The sequence below is a fragment of the Thamnophis elegans genome, chromosome 10 (assembly GCF_009769535.1).
Source record: "Thamnophis elegans isolate rThaEle1 chromosome 10, rThaEle1.pri, whole genome shotgun sequence".
In the NCBI taxonomy this organism is placed as follows: Eukaryota; Metazoa; Chordata; class Lepidosauria; order Squamata; family Colubridae; genus Thamnophis; species Thamnophis elegans.
The window spans coordinates 44654059-44675081 of NC_045550.1; the positions used below are offsets into that span (position 1 = coordinate 44654059).

The 21023-nt window shown below is 35.8% G+C and overlaps 1 protein-coding gene across 4 annotated transcripts in view; it reads left to right on the forward strand.

Annotated features, from left to right (window-relative positions):
- Positions 1 to 21023, forward strand: part of MED12L (mediator complex subunit 12L) — a 191333-nt gene that overhangs the window by 160956 nt on the left and 9354 nt on the right. For all 4 annotated transcript variants that reach the window (XM_032225905.1, XM_032225902.1, XM_032225903.1 and 1 more), the window contains 13 exons: positions 306 to 467; positions 1798 to 1909; positions 3757 to 3846; positions 4448 to 4557; positions 6891 to 7026; positions 8743 to 8904; positions 9205 to 9573; positions 12791 to 12947; positions 13705 to 13886; positions 14921 to 15013; positions 15560 to 15780; positions 19000 to 19156; positions 20923 to 20991. In XM_032225905.1, coding sequence (XP_032081796.1) covers positions 306 to 467; positions 1798 to 1909; positions 3757 to 3846; positions 4448 to 4557; positions 6891 to 7026; positions 8743 to 8904; positions 9205 to 9573; positions 12791 to 12947; positions 13705 to 13886; positions 14921 to 15013; positions 15560 to 15780; positions 19000 to 19156; positions 20923 to 20991 — 2020 coding nt within the window. The remainder of the gene's footprint in view (positions 1 to 305; positions 468 to 1797; positions 1910 to 3756; positions 3847 to 4447; positions 4558 to 6890; positions 7027 to 8742; positions 8905 to 9204; positions 9574 to 12790; positions 12948 to 13704; positions 13887 to 14920; positions 15014 to 15559; positions 15781 to 18999; positions 19157 to 20922; positions 20992 to 21023) is intronic.

Sequence of the window (21023 nt, forward strand, 5' to 3'; positions counted from 1 at the left end):
TGTGAGCGTTTTCTTCAATAGAAATAGTTTTATTCAACTTGGCAGCCAAAGTCAAACCCTAATCCTAACCCTAGCCCTAACTCTGCAATAGGATTGTGGTCACTTGGTTTATGTAACAATGCCATATGCTAATAATAATACCCTGTGCAGAACTCAGTCTTATTTAAGGCATATAGTATATTACTAAAATCTCTTGTGTCTATGTGTGTGTATGTGCGTGTGTGCAAGTATGTGTGTGTGAGAAAAAGTACTGAACATATTGATTAATATTCTGCTCAAAAATCTGATTTGTTTCATGTCTTTAGTTCTTCTGAAAGACAAGGTGTATGGTTAGTGGCTCCCTTGATTGCAAAGCTGCCGACATCTGTTCAAGGCCGAGTCTTGAAAGCAGCTGGAGAAGAACTAGAGAAAGGCCAGCACTTGGGATCATGTTCAAAGAAGGAGAGAGACAGGCAAAAACAGAAGAGGTAGAAGATACTGGAAAATATGGCTGTATTTCAAACTAGTAATCTCTGCTGCAAAGATGAGCTGTAGAATTTTATCCTTCTTTAAAGAAACCAGTAGAAACCAGATTTGATTTTTTTTGCGGGGGGAGGACACTCAAGTGTAGTAAATTCATTTTTAAGAAAATGAGCCCTGTAAATTCTTAAATGAAATGAAGTCTACTTGTGGTGCTCCCTATTACTATAAATATTGTGTTTAGAAAAGTAAACTAAATACTTATCCTGAAAACTAAGAAAAGGGCATCAAAATAACTTATTTTGTCCTTAATTTAAACGTGAAGCTGACTGCTTTTGCAGTAGATCTACTTACCACAAATATACTTTTGTAAAAAAATAAATATTAGGATTGTGTTTAGGAATTTGGTAAATCATGACATACTAAGATGTCTGTCTTTTCCTGAATACCAATTCATATTATAGGTGTTTGTCTAAATTTGGAATTTTCTCTTTCTTTTCTGTTATTATCCACATCAAATTTCATATTTCAAAATTAAATTTATGCCATTAATTAGTATTAATTTGTCTTGAACCAGTTTTAAAAAACGAATTAAATAACACTTTGATGCCAAGATGAGAAAATGCTCCTTGTTAATATTCTTTGAGTTACTTAGTAACCTAAATAGCCTCAAAAATTGCATACTATTTTTGTCACCAAGAAAGTAAAATACAAAATGGAAAAACAGGAAAAACAAGAATCTACTTCTTTACCTTGTCACTAGGATCAGCTGACTTGTCTCAAAGTACAAGACGATTTGAGATGTTTATCTTTCATAATCTCTTATTATTAGGCAATATTAAATTATTTGCCTAAACAAGTCATTTTATGCTTGCTATCCTGAAGAATCTTATGTAAATTGATTTATAGATCACTGCAGAAAATTTTAAAAAATACTCTTTCTAAGATGCATTTTTCAATAGCGGGAATGTGTACTTCTGTAAATTGTTATTTTCAGACACTGTTTATTCATGCAAAAGTTATCAATGTTTTGAAGAAGCTTCCTACTTTTAGAATATTTTATTGATTTATTTATCACATTCACAAACTGCCCATCTGCCTTGGAGAATGACTCATAAGGGAAGCTCTCTTCGCCTTGACCATAGTCCGTTTGACACATCATTTTGCTCACATGCATGAGTAAAGGCAGGAACAGTTTTGTGGTTTTTAAATAGTGATGAGAATTTATAAAGAAAACCTTTTAGAGAAATACTGACAAGGGGAAGGAAGAATTTGGAGAGAGGAAGTAGCAGAAAGACACATCTAATTCAGTGTCCATCCTGTGTTTTTTTTTTAAAGTATGTCTCTTCTGAGTCAGCAACCATTCCTATCTTTGGTACTCACTTGTCTCAAGGGACAGGATGAACAGCGTGAAGGGCTTCTAACATCTCTGCAAAATCAAATTAATCAGGTAATAACCAGACAGTGCTGTGTTCTGCATCTGTTAAAAACCAATTAAAGTAATGGACTGAGGCAGATGGGAAACTATATCTCAACTATATCTCAAACTACATTCATACCCTTTGTGGCAAAATCAGTGAAAGTAATTCATTTATAAATCTTGTTGATCTGATTTCCTTCACCATTTTTAGTATTCTACAAATCTGCTGAATTTCTCAGAAATAAAAATACTCACCAGGCCAGTGGTGGGTTGCCAATTTTTTTTTGCTATTGGTTTGGGCGTGCTCATGAGTGCGACATTTCTGCATGCGCAGAAGCGTTCGGGTGGGTGGGCGGAGACTTCCACTGCTGTTACTACTGGTTCACCCAATCCGGGCCAAAATGGGAGCAACCCATCTCTGCACCAGGTCAACAAGAACCTATTCCTTGTATTATAGTAGTAGTCTTATTCCATTTCAGTAACGCCTTCCAGATCTTTTTATAGGAATAATACAAAATTCAAATGAACTCCTACATTTACAGTATATGAACTTGGTGAGATATTTAATTATTTTTCATTGTAATCTCCTATAACACTTGTCTTTGTACCAATGGAAGCTTATATGACAAGGAGAATTGACTTTTGAGGCACTAAGACACAATTTCCACAAGAGTCCTGTCCAGAAGCTATGCAACTGTCTATTAAAACCTGTCCTACAAATTAAAGTAAATGAGGTAGTAGAATTAACAATCCCTTTTGTATTGGACTTGGAGCATGTATTAATTTTGTATTTTGTGTAAGAAAAAATTAGTGCTTCAAAATTTAACCTCAACCTTTCAAAATATTTCCTATAAGTCCTTGACTTATGTTCTACCTCAAAAAGGGGACATGCAACCCATATCAAACGTTTCTATAGTTGCCCCCCTAAGTTTGGGTGCATGAAAATATAGCCACATTTATATCCATTTGCAGAATGCCACAGTCCTATGGCCATGTTTTATGCTGGTTTTGTAAAAACCCAGCATTTTCAGTTTTTAGCAAAATGAACCATGGGTTTGTTTAACAAATGTGGCATTTACGTTTATGATTGTCACATTCATTTAATGACCACCACAAAAAAGTTATAAAACTACATAGTGAATTTACCAGTATTATGATTCATGGCCATAATCTCTACACTCCTTTATGGCTATAACTCGAGGACTACCTGTAAATGGATTGGGCAAGTGGAAAGATATCGTCAGTCTGTTCCCAAAAAAATCCAAACCCTTGTATTGTCTAGGAGGGATATTTACTATTTGCCTTGTTAATATGGGATTTTTATATAGCTATTACTAGAGGAAAGCCAGTTTAGTGCAGTGGTTAAGGCACTGGGTTAAAAATCAGGAGATCTTGTGTTCTAGTCCCACCTTAGGTGCAAAGCCACTTGGATGACATTGGGCCTGTCATTTTCTCTCAGCCCTAGGGAAGCAGCAACAATAAACCACTTCTCAATCTTACTACAAAATATTAAAATAATCATTGTTTTAACTGACAGAATATTTTACTTTGAAGAATTTCAAAATAAATATTATAATAGGAAATAATATTGTAGTTTTCCATAAATGTAGCGTTCTGTTTAAACGGTTGAGACAGAGTAAATAAAGCAAGCAGAAGTGCAAAGTGATCAAATAAGAAGAGAAGTGTACAATAAATTCAGCAGCAAATATCAGAATAATAGAGTTGGAAGGGACATTGAAGGCCTTCTAGTCCAGCCCCCTGCTCAAGTGGAAATCTTATAATATCTTAACCCCTATAACATGTTAAAAAGACGTATCATGTTATACAGGTCTATAAACAAATAGAGCACATAGGTGCAAACGTATTTTTCTTCCTAGATATTAAGCAACTGGAGGGAAGAACGATACCAAGATGATGTTAAAGCAAGACAAATGATGCATGAAGCATTACAACTCCGTCTTAATTTGGTAAGAAAGAAGAATATTTATTTACTTAAGGGGATATTTGTTTATTATTTAGAATAATGTTGTGCCTCTTCCCAGAGTGATCTTTCAGGCTGCCTGAAGCAGAAAGCGACTTGTAAGGTTTCTTAATTTAATTATTGTTCCTCATTCTTTAGAGAATAAATAATGCATTTCCTTACAATTTAGATTTGTTTGTTTGTTTGTTTATTCTATTTCTTAAATTAATTTGGCATCTTTAAAGAGATTAAACTTAGTGGTATCACAAATATAAGATTAAATAAGAATAACACATAACAATGTGATAAATCAAACATCAGAAAATAACTGGAGAGAAGAAAAAACTTCCTAGTTTCTTTCCCTTTGATCACAAAAAGTCCAGGCAAATGAAAAAAAAAGTCTTGATCACATATTAATTGCTCTCAGGTTATCCTTCATAGTCATATTTTCACCCCCTACTTAAGCTGCTTGGAATTCTGCACACCATACAATATTACAGTCTAAAACATTTCCAGTGCAGGTTTACTCATAAAGAATAGTTAGAAAATAATGATTGTACAGCACATTTGGTTTATCTTTTTTATCTCTTTTTTTTTCAATGCTTTAGGTTGGCGGAATGTTTGATACAGTGCAAAGAAGTACTCAGTGGACCACAGACTGGGCACTTCTACTCCTTCAGATAATAACATCGGGGACTGTTGACATGCAAACCAATAAGTATGTGCAATCTAATGCGTATTATATAATATGGCTTCTAGTAATTTGAGTAACAATATTATTTGTAATGCAAAAATTCATTCATTTTGCAAAAACGGGAATATTTATTTATTTATTAAATTTATATGTCATCCATCTGACTATCAAGTGACTCTGGGCAGCATATACATTTAGTAAATAAATACCGTGTTTCCCCATAAATATGACCTGCTCAAAAAGTAAGTCCTAGCTTGATTTTTACCTGTGTACCCAACATAAGCCCTACCTCCCAAAATAATCCTTAATTAAGATCCTGCCCACTCCAGGGTACACAGGTAAAAATTAAGCTAGGGTGGGGATAGAACTGCCCTACTACTTACCTTCGGACAGTTGCAGCCAGTCCTCGCACACCTAGGCCCATTTCTTCTGCAGCTGGCAAGGCTTTCCCGAAGGCCTGTCTAACCTACAACAGAGCTCCAGATCGATCTGGAATTCTTAATGTATTTTAAATTCTAAACTAATTTCAAAAATAATTTCTCCAAGTTCTATTCATGAGTTTTCTTAAATTAAGGTAACTTAACTACCTTGGATTCAGCCAAGGATATGAATGTGGTTTGACTAGTGCTGGTTACTGTTTTAGACAAAGGTAAGTATGATAATGTTTGTGTTGACAAGGTAGGCTTGGCTGCTCCTCAACATTTATAAATAAAATAAAATAGAGCATGGGAGATGATATTACTCCACAACCTGATTTGAAATATTGCACAAAGTTTATGGTGTCACATGGTATTTCTCTTTGAGAATAACAGTTGTAGATGCCTTTCCTCTTTTTAAAACATAAACTCTGTCCTTATATTTCTGCATGTGACTTTGCAATCCAAGTTTAAAAATATAGGGCTTATGTCATGATTCACACAACTAAGATGATTAAGGGCCAGGAAACTAAAATATATGAAGAATGGCTGCAGGATTTGGGTTTGGCTAGTCTAGAGAAAAGAAGGATTAGTAAGGACATGAAAGCAATATTTCAGTATTTGAAAGAATGCAAAGAGGAGGGGGTTAATTTATTTTCCAAAGTACTAGAGGGCAAGGCAAGAAGCAATGGATGGAAAATAATCAAGGAGAGAAGCAACCTGGAATTATGAAGAAAATTCCGAACAGGAAAAAAAAAAAAATTGGGTTTCTGTCTGGATGGTCTCTTGTGACGAGCCTAATGACAGAGAGTGGAAGTGTGACCTTCCTCCCATACTTGGGCATACCAGGGGTTGTGACTTTAAGTATATACCTCCCACCCTGGCTGGCTGATAAAGGAGTCGTTCTCTGTAGCTCAAAAGGTTAACTCCCTGCCTGGGAGGCAATGGAGCACAGGTTCGATTCCCAAAAACTTGGGTATGGCTAGGTGATGAGAGCTAAATAGCTTGAAATAGATCTATACTAGTCTCCCTTTATTTATTTATCAGCATAAATATAACAAATGTAACAAAAAAAGGCAACAGTAAAAAATATTGGGTTTCTGTCTGGATGGACTCTTGTGACGAGCCTAATGACAGAGAGTGGAAGTGTGACCTTCCTCCCATACTTGGGCATACCAGGGGTTGTGACTTTAAGTATATATATATATATATATATATATATATATATATATATATATATATATATATATTATATATATATATATATATATATATATATATATATATAGTATTTGTATGATGATTTTGTTGCACGTGTGTAATTATTTTGGCATTACATGGCTTAGGACCTGGATATCTACGACACCGTCTTCTGCCACATACCTCCCAGCATCCGATAAGATCACACAGGATGGGCCTTCTCCAGGTGCCGTTGACTAGACAATGTCATCTGGCGGCTCCTCGGAGTCCTCGGAAGAGGGCCTTCTTTGTAGCTGCCCCAGCCCTATGGAACGATCTACCCCCAGAAATCCGGACCCTGCCCACTCTCTCGGCCTTCCTTAAGGCTACTAAGACCTGGCTATTCCGGCAGGCCTGGAGCTGTTGACCTCATAACTGAGGTCCAGCCCCACTAAGACTGAGTGTATGATGTGTTTTTTAACCTGCTTTCTTTTTATTTTATATTTTTTGTATTCTTTTAGAGTTGTTTTTATGTAAGCCGCCCAGAATCCTTCGGGATTGGGCGGCATATAAATTCATTAAATTTACAATTTACAATTTATTTACCTTGGTTTGCTGTAAGACATGGCTACTTCATCATGCTTGAGTTGGTATAACAGTGAATGATTTGACACTTTAGAAAGAAATACTAAGCCTCTGCTTTACTATAGATACTAGTACTGCCCTTCAGAAGATAATTTGTTTTTCCTTTTCCCTTTTTAGTGAATTATTTACAACAGTGCTTGACATGTTGAGTGTGCTGATCAATGGAACTTTAGCTTCTGACCTCTCAATTGCATCTCAAATGGGATCTGAAGAGAACAAGAGAGCATACATGAATTTGGTGAAAAAACTCAAAGTGTGTTTTCATCTGACCCTTGATTTCTGTAAAATGTTTAGCAGCTAATGTGTGGGTTAGAAACCAGGAGACTGTGAGTTCTAGTTCTCCCTAGGGCTCAAAAAATGTTCGGTAATATTGGGTCTATAATTACCTATCATCCTTGCCTATTCAAAAACTTTTTGTTGTGGGGAGGCAGGAGCCAGGTATCTATGCACTTTGAATTGTCCGAAAATAAAGGTGGGATAAGATAGATAGATAGATAGATAGATAGATAGATAGATAGATAGATAGATAGATAGATAGATAGATAGATGAGAGAGAGAGAGAGAGACAGAGACAGAGACAGACAAACAGACAGACAGACTGTCATACTGAATGAAGAAATCTGAGATTGTAGTGACCCCACACATTTGAAAGATATCAAATTGGGGAAGACTGGGACAAAACATCAGCTATCTCTGTGAAATTAATAGAGTATTTTAATTTACTGCACCTGTGTAATGGTTTGCCAATTGCATTCTGGCAGATAGGATTCATTGTCCAAAGGATCATTGATTGTCCTCTCTCCTCTTTGGAAGAGCTTTATAGCTCCTGCTGCCTTAAGACAGTTCAAAACATTCTTAAAGAATGTTTTTCATTGTTTATAGTTATAATGTACACTGAAGATAGCATTTAATTTCGTTGTACCATGTGCAGTGACAATAAACTAAACTAAACTAAGCTAAACTAATTAGGAGAACATTTACATTTTGAAGTGGTTCATTTCCCAAATTTTAAATTGTCTGGCCTCAGCTGCAATCCAGCAGATTGTAGTGTTTTGCTGTAGAACCCTTTTACTAATATATTATCAAACAAACACACAGTAGCAATATACTCACTTGATTAATTAAGAGGAAGTATACATAAACAATATGATTTAAATCAACGTTATAAATATAACATTTCTTTTCTTTCAAAAAGCTACTTCCTCACATGTATTAGCTGTGCTCAATATGAAAACGCGTATGCTTATTCTATGGCTAGATAAAACATACTGTTTGAATTCCTCCAACTTTTTGCTGGAAACAATTCCTGGCTTCCCCATTAAAAAGGGAGATCAAGTAGGATGTGATGCAAAAAATTGTGATTGATACCTTGGAGATTTTTTTCAGAATAGAAGATAGTCAACTAAAAGGACAGATAATCTGACATGCTGCAGGATACATTCCCGTATTTCTGTTAGAAATATTAAGATGCTCATCAAGTAATATTGGTATATGGAAGTAACATTAAGTATAATGTAGAAACAAAAGGGCCAGATCCTTTGCATTACTGCTTTAAACATTCTTGGTAGCAAATGATAGGAAAAACATTTGCTTGAAACATTGGTAAGATTATGGTTTTCAGAATACTTAATCCTGATATCATGATTTGGTTGAATGCTAAAATAAGGATCTGATGGCCATAGTTCTTTGACTAAGATGAGAGAGAGAGAGAGAGAGAGAGAGAGAGAGAGAGAGAGAGAGAGAGAGAGAGAGAGAGAGAGAGAGAGAGAGAGAGAGAGAGAGAGATCCTGCAATTAATTTTTGTTCTAGGAAAAGAAAAGCTTATGAAGCACTTTTCAAAAACTGTGCTACACAACTTGAATAAAATTAGTAAAAGTACAAGGAAATGATTCATCTGAAACTTCTCCACTTGAACTTCATTTTTTAAAACTTTTAAAAAACTTTCACCCCCTTTTTTGTTCTCTTGTAGAAAGAACTGGGCGATAAAAGTTCAGAAAGTATTGACAAAGTTCGTCAGCTCTTGCCTTTGCCCAAGCAGATGTGTGACCTTATTGCCTGTGAGCCTATGGGATCACTGATTGATACGAAGGGAAACAAAATCGCTGGATTTGATTCCATAGATAAGAAACAGGCAAGGATAAGCATTTTTCTTTAAAATCTTCCTGATATATCAACTTTCTGTTGAACATAATTTTATAGAAACTTTAATATATTCCTTTGTTTCATGTCATGTTTATACATGTTTCAATTTGACATGTAAAATATCATTCAATCAATTGTATCATTATGTACATGATATTACTGATACTTTTCTCTGGTGATTATATGCAACACTATTTTAATAGTCAGCTCATAACTGCAATTATATGTATTTCGAAATTAGAAGGAAATTGTGATCAAGCAAACTGTCATCTTATTTATTTTGGAACAGGGGCTTCAAGTTTCAATGAAACAGAAAGTATCTCCTTGGGATTTACTGGAAGGCAGTAAGAATCCAGCTCCATTGTCTTGGGCTTGGTTTGGAACTGTTCGCATTGATAGGAAAGTCATAAAATATGAGGAGCAGCAGCATCTTCTGCTTTACCACACACACCCTAAACCTAAGCCACGAAGTTACTACCTCGAACCTTTACCTCTTCCTCCTGAGGAGGAGGAGGAGGAAGAAGAACCTACCACTCCTGCATCTCAGGAACCAGAAAGAAAGTCAGCAGAGCTTTCAGATCAGGGAAAACCTTCAGCAGAGGAAGAAAGAAAGGGGAAAGGCAGAAAAAGAAAGACAAAAGCAGCTTCCAAAACTGATGTAAGTGGTTAAAAGATCTAAAGTTTTGTTTAAAAAGTGGTCCTGCATGAATTGGTCATCTTGACAGGTACTGGTAACCATCAGATGATTTCATGTGAGTGAGCAGACATTAAAGAAATAACATAAAATTAAATATCGTAAGTTCTGTATACAGGGACAAATATACAGTATCTCATGAGATTAGTTGGTTTTATGAGTAGGGAAATGTAGGAGATGACCAGGCTGAGCCTGAGAGAGATGTCAAACATATTGAGTCCCTTCATGCCCATAAGAGATCTAAGTCCAGCCACCTTGAATTCCATTGACTTTTATGTACCATGTGTTTCCTTTGACCATTAGTAGTTCAGATACTTATAGAACATTTACAATAAACCTTTACGTGCATTTGAACTGACTACAGTTTCCTGATCTCCCATGCATGACAGGAAAGGTGTTTTGGAGATTTGGAAGGGAGATATGTTGCTTTCTGCATTCTTAAAAATGGGCTGATAAGATTTTCATTGTGATCCTTTCGAGTAATATTATTGCAACATTAGGTGACATCTTGCAGAAGGATAAGAGACAAAACTGTACTACTCAGTCCCTCCAATATGTTCATTCTAGGGGCATTATACATTGCCAAGCTTTACTTTCTTTATTTCTTTCTAATAGCTTTCTTTCTTTTTCTTTTTTGAATCAATTGCCTTTTGGATAAGGGTGATAGCTTTTCAGTACTAGTGAGTGTAGCTTTCATCATAAATGGCTTGTGGAACCATTATAAGTTTCATAAGAGCCATTCCTTTCATGACGGATTGCTTAATCTCTTGACACTCACAAATATAGCACTTAGTCATTTTTGCTGATTTAGCAGAACAGTTTGTGTGCCTTTCTAAGACTTTTGCAGAAGTGCTTGCTTCCGTTTTCATGACTGAGACAGCACTGTTTTTTGAGAGGGGGGTGGGGATGAAACCATTGGATGGACCACCACATTCAATTCTATAGATGGCTCTCATGATATTTTTAAATCATTTTTTTAATTCCCACATATTTTGGGAAAGCAAGGCAAAGTTATAGGAGATGTTTCAGGTTGAATTCCATCCCATCAATGAAATTGAAAGGAGATAATATCAAATATATAAAATTCCAAAATTAATTAACAGAACTGGCTACAATGTGGTAGCCAGTTCTATGAAATAATTGAACATTTTCTTTTCTAAGCAGTCCTCCCAGTCCTCTTGAACCATCTTCATGTAAAATCTATTCAGATATGCTTCAGTAAAGATTCTCCTGCTACATAATGCTTAATGAAGGGTTAAAATAAGAGAATTATTTTAGGACTCTAATTTCAATACATATTGCAATAAATTCATTGCCTAGTGCTTCTCAAAAATTTTGGTCTCAGCGCTCCTTTACATTCTTAAAAATAATTGAGGGCCCCAAAGAGCTTTGGTTTACTGTATATGGGTTATATCTATCAATATTTTAAAATACCGTATTTATCGGCGTATAACACGCAGTTTTAAAACTAAAATTGCAAGCTTAAACCCTGCCTGCGTGTTATACGCCGATACTGCGTGTTATACGCCGGGTCCCAAACTGCCTGCTCCAGCTGATTCACCGGCGCCCATGATACTCATAGAAGTGCAGCATCCATTTCATGGCAGCGTCGGCGGCTCTCCAGCTACCCTGCCTGATATAACCCCTACCTTGCAGCAGTGGCGGCAGCTCTCCAGCCACCTGCTGTTCGCTTTAACCCCATCATTGAACAAGCGGCGGCTGGAGAGCCGCCCGCTGCCTGATTTAACCCCATCCTAGCAGCAGCGGCTCGCAGCGGCCAGAGAGCCGCCCGCTGCCTGTATTTTTTCTCCATCATTGCGGGTGCTTACCTTCCCGCCCGCCTGCTCTCTGGTCCCAAGTGTACGCGCCGGCATTCTCCCAATCAGCTGTGAGTCCGCAGCCGCCCGCGCTGCTGTTTTAAAGGCTGCTCCTCAGGACCCTCTGAGGCCACCGTACTTCTGACGAGTGACGTCCCTGACGTTACGCTGAGGACGTTACTCGTCAGCGCAATTAAAGAGTAACCTGAGTCTGCTAGCGACACAGGCCAGGTACTGTGGTGAAAACAAAAACATATAGAAATAGGGGTTTATGTGGGGGGGGCTTGTTATGTGGCGCAGGGGGAAAGAGTATGTGATATGGGGGGTGGGGTTATATGGTACAGGTGGTATCAGGACTATGTGGTACAGGGGGATTAGGTTGTACAGGTGGATCTGGGGGGGGGATTAGGTGGTACAGGGGGATCAGAGGGGGGAAAATGATGTGACAGAAGAGGGTGGGGAAGTAATTCATGTTCTAATGTTATAAATTTTAATCCAACATTAAGTTCCGAGCTTCCAAGTCATTTATTTTTAATGAAAAAATTTTTTACTCAAATTTTTGTGTTAAAATGGGGGATGCGTGTTATACGCCGGTGCGTGTTATACGCCGATAAATACGGTACTTATTTAGGATGTTGGTTTGAACTCTGAGCTTGGCAATTTGGTTGCAAATATTTCATCACTATTCAAGGAGATGTGACAAAACTTTGCAACCAAATTGCCAAGCTTGGAGCTCAAACCAACAGCCTAACTACCAAATCCAGCTACTAATATCGAAACCCATTTCAAAATATTTATTTATTTATTTAACTTTTCCTGAGAACTTCTGTCTTTATAGCCACTTGATTTTAGGTTGTATACCAATGTACTTCCTCAATGCTATGAAAATGCAATTTCACAGTTTGAAATACATTTGAAGAAAATATACTGTCCAGAGAAGCCCAACAAAACTAAACAGTGATACTTACTGTTCATATACATCTTGTCCTTGACAATGCACCGGGATATTGTGGTTTTAAAACAAATATGGAAAGCATTTCTTGAAATTATAAAATTTAGAAAGCTTCGTTTTAAAATTTTGAATTTATTGACAGTTTACCTAATTCCTTCCTGTAATTTCCATCCCAGGAATGTTTCTAATTACCTAAATAATGATGCTTTGATATAATTATAGGTACAGTTAGTAGATTATGGTATGCAGAAAAATAGTAGAAAACTAAGCATTATGAGACAGCCAAATAATATGTGAAATAAAGCCTAATTGTAATAGTCATAAATTGCCTAATAATTCATAAGGAAAAATGATTTATAAATCGTTATCATTTGAATGTCAATAATGTTTAATGTTTCCTATTTTGCTCAAGGAATATCCTCAGAACAATGGATGTAGAATGGCTCCTAATTTTTCACCACTTTATTCCCAAATGTTGCATCATCCTCAATCTGCTTTGTGGGGTTACAATGTTATAGGACAACCACAACAGTCAAGTTACTTTGTCCAGAACCAGCCTCTTCCACCAGGTAAAGCAGGGAAATCTGTCACAGAAAATAATTATTTTTGATTATTATAGAGATTATATATATTTCCTCATTAAATCCCCATAACTTGCAGGCCATTTTCCCATATACTCTAGAGCAGGGGTCGGCAAACCTAAACACTCAAAGAGCCATTTGGACTCATTTCCCACAGAAAAAAAACACCGGGAACCACAAAGGTCCTAACCAGAAGCCCCCTGTTCAATTCTGCAGCTGGCTGGAAGTTCAGTTCTCCCACCATAGAGTCTCCTTCTAGCGCGGCATACTTTTTCCTTACCTGTCATAACCGAAAGCCCTATCAATTGTGGAGACAACTTGAAAACCCTCCTCTTGCCATAGAGTCTTCTCCTGGTGCACTGTGCTTCTCCCTCCACCCTCACCGGAAGTGCCTCTCAAAATTGTGGCACCGACTGGTGACAGAGCCACAGCAGAGGGAGGAAAGAGCCACATGTGGCTCCAGGAAGTGAAACCATAAAACTTTAGATTCTAAAGGTTAACAGTCTATACTCTAGTATACTATATACCTACTATATTACTGTAATATTTAATGTTTGAATTTAGATACTTCCAACAATATTGTTCTTTTATTATCTTTTACTTTACCTTTAAAATATATGTTGTTTGTCCAGAAAACCTTTGTTGGTTCACAGTTAACCAATCAGCTTGATTCCCAACCTGTAGCATCACATCTGGAGCAGGCTTAGTGATCCTGTAATTATTCTGTTAATCAATGTCTTTGAAGGTGGTTCCAGATTGGATCCTACAGGCTCCTTTGTGCCAAGCAACACAAAACAAGTGCTCTCTAACATGCTGCAGAGACGTTCCAGCAATATGATGCAGCCCCCAGCAATTCACACTCTTTCTTCTCATCACCAGCAGCAACAATTGCTTCAACAACAGCGGATTCTTAGGCACCAGAGCCAGGCAAGGCCTTTAAAACTGTTTTGTCTTATATTTAGAAGTTGGATGGATTATTTATTTAAACTTTTCTTCATTTAGGACAAGGAAATGAAGAAAATAATGATGGGTTCAAAGTAAGCTTAGTGTATATATACAGGACAGGAAGGTAGGAAACAAAATAGTGTCTCTCATTCCACATCCAAAAATTCACTGGATTGGAATAGTGGAAGATAATCCAATTTCAAGAATACCAAATATATTATGTACACACATTAATATTCCTATGTTCACTGCTGCCCATTGCTATCTGCCATTTGTCTCAATTAATGTGTATGGCTGGTCTGTGCACAGAAAACTGGACAGTACTTAAGGAAACAGAATTTAGACATATTGCAATCTGCCCACAAAAATAATCTCACTTAAAAAAGATCTTTTTGTCACACCAGCTTACTCTTACACTACATGTGTTTTAAGAGACTGACAGTACTTGCAATAAATTGCATGTCAATCTAACAGCCACTGCATCAAGAACTGCTCATTGTCAGGAGTTCAATCCTGACTGACTCAAGTTTGAATCAGCCTTCCATCCTTTCGAGGTTGGTAAAATGAGGGCCTAGATTGTTGGGGGCAATATGCTGATTCTGTAAACCACTTAGCGGGGAGTGTAAAGCACTATGAGGCACTATATAAATCTAAGTGCTATTGCTATTGCACATATTGCTCTACCACTTATTTTTAGATTTTTTTTATTCATTATTTTTATAACTAATTCAAGGCAGCAAACATATCTAATATCTTTCCTTCTCCTTATTTTCTTATCTTGTATTTTCCCCACAACAGCAGTGTTGTGGGGTGTGTTGAGCTAAGAGAGAACGACTGATCCAAAGTAACCCAGTTGACTTTGATGCCTAAGGTGACCATGGAATTCACCATCTCCTGATTTCTAGCCTGGTACCTTAACTATTAGATCAAACTGGCTCAAAATGAGCATGTTTAGATTGGTAAACTTTTGATATATAACAAGCAGCATTTAATTTTATTGGTGAACTGTTTTACAGGGTCCAACAATTGAACAGGCTTCCATTTTTGCTCAACAAGTCCGCCCTTCCTCTTCTCAGCTAACACAGTATCCAGGGATACAGCAATCACAGGTAAAGCATCCCTCTTAAAAATTGGCTCAGTGGGATTCAGATAAATTTGATGGTGGATATAGTAATCTTGGTTTTACAATGTTTGAAAAATAGGAGAGTCCTGAAAGTGGCCTTTCATGACTCCCTCTTTAATAAATGGTCTTGCCCAGTTGTTGTAAACAAGCAATAACCACTAACAGATACTATTTGTGGGAACTAATATTTTTATACCAAAGCTATGGGTGACACAACTGCAGAAACCGGAAAAAAATCACTATAATCATAAATAGTCTACCCATTCTCACCTAAATTGTGTATAGGGAAGCATCTACTTCTATACCTTTAATTTCTTCCACATCATCCAGACTTTATGTTAAACAAAGAAACAAAAATTGAAGTTGACATGAGCTTTATATGAATAGCTAGAACACTCAATTTAGCTTAAGAAAGAAAATGACATACGAGGTTCCTATCTCAAGTTACAGTATTTTTAAAACCAGTAAAATGCATAGATGTTTAGAAAAACTAAAAGTCCAAATCGTGTGTTTTGAACTGTTTTCCACACAGACAATTCCTCATGGCTATACAATGTATAGTACTCAGATGTCATTGCCATCTCAACAGACCGGGGGTTTAGTTCTTTCACCTACCTACAATCCTAGATCATTTCAAGCAACTCATTCTAGTCCAGTCTTAATGGAAAGGTTAAGGCAAATGCAACAGCAGCCAAGCGGGTACATTCATCAGCAAGCAGCTTCCTACCTTCAGCCTTTAGCAGGCAATCAGCGGTAAGATCCTATGATTCCAGAACTTTGTTAACCAGATGTTTTGTACTTTTCTGGGGGAAAATGAAAACAATGCATTTCTTATAAATTCAGACAGTCTAATTCCTTCCAAATCACTTCGGCTTCCAACTTAGTTTGAGGACAAAACAAATTAGAGTTGAAACTTTAAATATCTTAATGGGATCAGATTGGGGAAATCTTATACAAACAGTCAGCCCTACCTAGACAGGTATGTTATCCCTATACTATTTCCCAAGCCCCACTTTGCTTTGAATTACATGTAGCTTCAACCTGTCTTTTTACTACTCAGACTAGATAGAATTAAGTTGATGCTATATACATTTGGAATTCACCTTGTCTGTCTCTCTGTCTGTCTGTCTGTCTGTCTGTCTCTCTCTGTCTCTCTTTCTCTCTCTCTGTCTCTCTCTCTCTCTGTGTGTATATGTGTGTACGGCATAATTTAAAAACATATCATTATGTAATTTCTATTTAATTAATTTATGTGTTTTGAAGCTATTAAATGGGCTTTTGGAAATTATAAACCAAGTGGTCCTAAAATTTGCTAATCAAGAGATCCTATTAATTTATTCAGTCATTCAAAGGTATAATATTTCTGTCTAATTCCACAGACCATCTTTCTAAAGATGTAATATCAATTTTTAAAAGCTTTTTAAAAAAAATCAGTTTTTCTTTTTTAGACAGCCACCCCGAGGCAGTAAAACAAATGTTTCATTTCTGTGTTTATGAAAATAGACTTTCTTGTTCTTAGCACCATTTGAACCCAGATTTAATTATGGATGAAAAGGCAGAGTCTATTCAAATTTTGTTGTAAATCCTGCTTGTCTGTGACAAGCAGTTTAAGTAAAGTGCATGACTGATCTTAAATGGATAGAATAGAGGCATCTAATCTCTATTCTCTATTTTCCCCTTGCCAAAGGAACTGATAGGCAAGGATAAATTCAGCTGCTCCACTGGGGAATGGCAAATGTTGGACCTGTTCTGCACAAATTTCATCATTTGAGGGTATCATGAAAAGCATGTTGCAGTCTTAATGCTTAGTAGTGAATAGGGAAAAATGGTTTATTTTACAAAAGAAAGCACACATGCCTTCTCAGTTGCAAATTAAAGTTTCATCTAAATCATTACTGCTTATTTTTTTTGTACCTAGAAAATATTTTTTTTAATCTTCTGCTGAATGGAATACTAAATTCTTGTAGCATTACTGAGGCTTTCTCTTGGAATGATGTTTAAAGCACAGCCTCCCGAATTTCTTGTTATTCACATTAAATGTTTTTGCAAGCTGTAAAATGAAAAATTCACACCTTTGACTTAAAAGTTCAATTTACTAATTAATACTTGTACATCCTTATTACGCATAGGCAATAAATATAAATTATAATTGTACTTGAAACATATCTCCATTTTCCAATTATTTTCTATACAAGTCATAAATATTATTTTTAACAAATTAATTTTAACAAGGCAGTATTGAAATCTTGCTTCTCTGGCAGTAGCTGAACTCGCCAGGAATGCATATGTGAAACTTTCAAATTTTATTCAAATAATTTTGGAATTGGTACACAATATCTCAATATAACCTGAGACTAATATTTTTAACTTAATATATCATTCAGCACTCAGCTATCTACATTTAGACAAACTGATTTTTATTTCTATCTTTAGAAGAGAATATTTGTATTTCAGGGAGCTGTGAACTGTGGCTTCCTTGCTGCCCTCTGAGCTTGGTGAATATCTAGCAGACATGAAGTTATCTAGTTTGCTAATGAAGCCTCTACAGAAAGCGAAGTTCAGAGGGTATCAGGACCCCACATTTCCATCTTTAATATGAATATCAGAATAAAGAATTTTTGAGTGGAAAACTGCATGTAAAATACATTTGGGTATAAATGACTTCTGAAGTGGAATAATTTTCTATATTATCATGCGGTCTATGATATATTGCTTTTGCAGAAATCTTTTGATATAAATAGGATTTATATATCTTTTCTGAGAGAGCTATTATATCTGCAAGTCAGCCTGATTTTTCTCTATAATAGTTTAGTAAAGTAAAATGGGCTGAGAAAGTTTGTTTTCCCCCAGAATCATGTATCTAAACTCAGTGAAGCTTAATCTTTTCTTTCTAGTTTTCCATCTTAATCTAAATTGCAACTAAATTGCTATTTTGCTGAGGGTTCACAACTTTCCAGTCTCAAATGCATCAATATCTTTTTTGATTAGTGTGTAAAGATGTCAGTATCAGTACACACTGAGCAGAAAAGAGAAAACATGCTAATTTCTCAAAGCCGTCTTTATTCCATAATGATCACATTTCAATCCTTAAAGTAGACGGATATTTAAGATGGAAGTATCCTTTGCTAATATATGGTTTATTTTAACTATAGTGTATCATTTTGTTTTATAATGAATTCACAATTGACTGGATTCATGCAACATGACAATTTATAAATCATGGTCTATGAACTATAATGTTGTAGTTTACATAACATTACTAAGCTAAAACCAAAGAAATTAACTTCTGGTTTAGCATAGCATGGCAACTCACTTTCAAATGTACATTGATTGTATTTACTCCCATACTTATCAGCTTTTCATCCATGTAAACCAGGGAGTGACCCGAACAGTTTGAGTACATGTATGTTGTTATTCACTTTTAATGTCAATACTTTTTAAATATATTTTAATGTCAGTACTTTTTTAATATATTGTAAAAAGTAATGTGTATTGCTGGTCTTTGACCATAATAAAGATTTATTCATATGTGTTTCAAAAAAGTTTCATCATAGTTCTATTATGGGATGAAAATGATTTAAATAAAAGAAATTATTTACAAATTTTAGCTGAGAAGTGGAGCTTCAATATGCATCTGTTTAATTTATCAATATTTTATTAATATCCATGTATTGTTTTTTGTTAGTTGATACTCCACTGAAATTATTTCATGCTCTTATAGAACATTGGACTTATTTATTTTACAATATTTGTATAAGAGGAAAGCAATATAGTTAACAACCATGTTAAACCTATTATTACAATCAAACAATAGTTGTATGTTCAGATGTATCTTCAATATCTTCAAATTTCAAATTTCAACAATCACCCTATAGACAAAAGTAAATAAAATGGTTTATTTCATAAATTTTATTTTTTTTACTTCTATTTTTCATACTTGGAAACTCTGTATTTTTTTTTAATGTCTCTCAGTTCAGTTCACCAGTCTTTGCAGCAGAATAACTTGGTTGGAGGACCTCTGGATGCAGTTTCAGCCACATCTGCCCAGGCAAATCTTTACTCTGTCCAAGTGTCTCAGGAACAGATGAGACAGAGGCAACAGCAAATTCGGCAACAAAGATTCCTTCAGGTTTGGTGTCTTTAATTTTGGTTAGAAATGATTATTTTTATTACAATGATCAGAGTGTTCATAGGACAATATTTGAACAGGTAATGCTCCATTATGTCAATATACAGCTCTACTCTAAAATACCTATTCAGAATGGTGATGGCTCTCCTCTTAATTAGAGACCTTTCTACAAGAGCACTATCTTCAGTTACTTATCTTCATAATTCTTCATAATAGTAAATTGTAGAAGCCTGGGATCACATGAAAGGATTAAAGCCCTTACTAAGTCTACTTTAGCCTTTCAGTAGTGCAGTTTGGGAACATTATAGAAAAACAACAATAAATTACAATTATAGCAATAGCACTTAGAGTTATATACCCCTTTACAGTGCTTTACAGCCCTCTCTAAGCAGTTTACAGAGTCAGCCTATTGCCGCCAACAATCTGTGTCCTCATTTTACCAACCTTGGAAGGATGGAAGGCTGACTCAACCTTGACCCTGGTGAGATTTGAACTGCCAAACTGCAGGCAGATGGCAGTCTGTAGAATTAGCCTGCAGTACTGCACTCTAACCACTGCACCACTGAGGCTCAATTATAACCTTTTTGTGGATCCAGTTTCTCGATTAGGTCTACTTTGTAGGCTCGAGGACATTAATAACCCATTCCCAAGAGAGTCTATGCTGTCAGACCTTAAAATGGCCATCTTGGAAAAAAAATATAATATAAAATTTATAATATAAACTTTAATATAACCCCTAAGGGAAATATTGCTAAATACACATGTATCCAAAATTTTCAGACAATCTCTAAAGATCCCAACAAATATAATGTGCTTCTTAATACATTGCAATTAATTGATAAGATCCTAGTAATCTGATTTACAATACATGTAACCTGCTTCTGCATAACCAATCTGTCTTCTCCGGCTGCACCTCACTTTAAATCCTTTATCAGTCTAGTCATCTGATGGTGGTCTACAACTCACAAAAGGTTATTCCTTTTAATAAAAATCTATTAGCTGAAAAATGTATTAGCTACTCCTACCCTACTCCTGACTTTTTCTTACCATAATCTACCATATCTTTTCTTCTGAAATGTATGCAAAGCTCAGGAAATGCTTCATTGAACTATATTAGTTCTTCCTATAGGTATGTCCACATAAGCCTGAACTCTTTCCCTATCTTCTCATATCTCCAGAAGGATCTTTATTACAAGTTGAACAACTTAAAGTTGTGGAAATTTATAGATGATTTAATTAGAAAAACTGGACAAAGACTGGGAAATGAGAATTAATTCTTATCATTTATTAAGCACTACAAAGGTGGCAGCTAGGAGGAATTCTAAAATACAAAATTATTTGTATTTTGTGAATGCAACTCTTAAAAAGCAATGTTTCTTAGAGCAGAATGTTACTACAGTACATGCTCTCAAGCTGGGGAGAGGGGAAGTTAATCTGGTCATATGGCTCTCAGTCTAATGTCAAAAGCCTTCTGTAAATGATCAATCCAACTGGGGGAAAAATCTGAATCCAACTTCTACTAGTTAATTTATTGATCAACTACAAGATTTGTCATCCTCTGAAAGTTGGCATTATTATTGCCTTATTATTGCAATAGGAGTTGCAAAAACATCCCAAGACAATTTCCATATTGTTACCAGGAAAATGGATATCTTAACATGTTCAGTAGGATGAAGCTTGACTCTAAGAACTTGTAAAAAACTTTTACAACTTTTTTTAAAGGTAAACAGAATTATAATCATTTTCCCTTTTTCTTCTTCTTTCAGCTTCAGCAGCAACAGAATCAACAACAAATCATTAGCCTTCAAGCAATGCAGCCTCAACAACAATCTTTCGTAAGACAAATATTCATAATAAACCATATTCT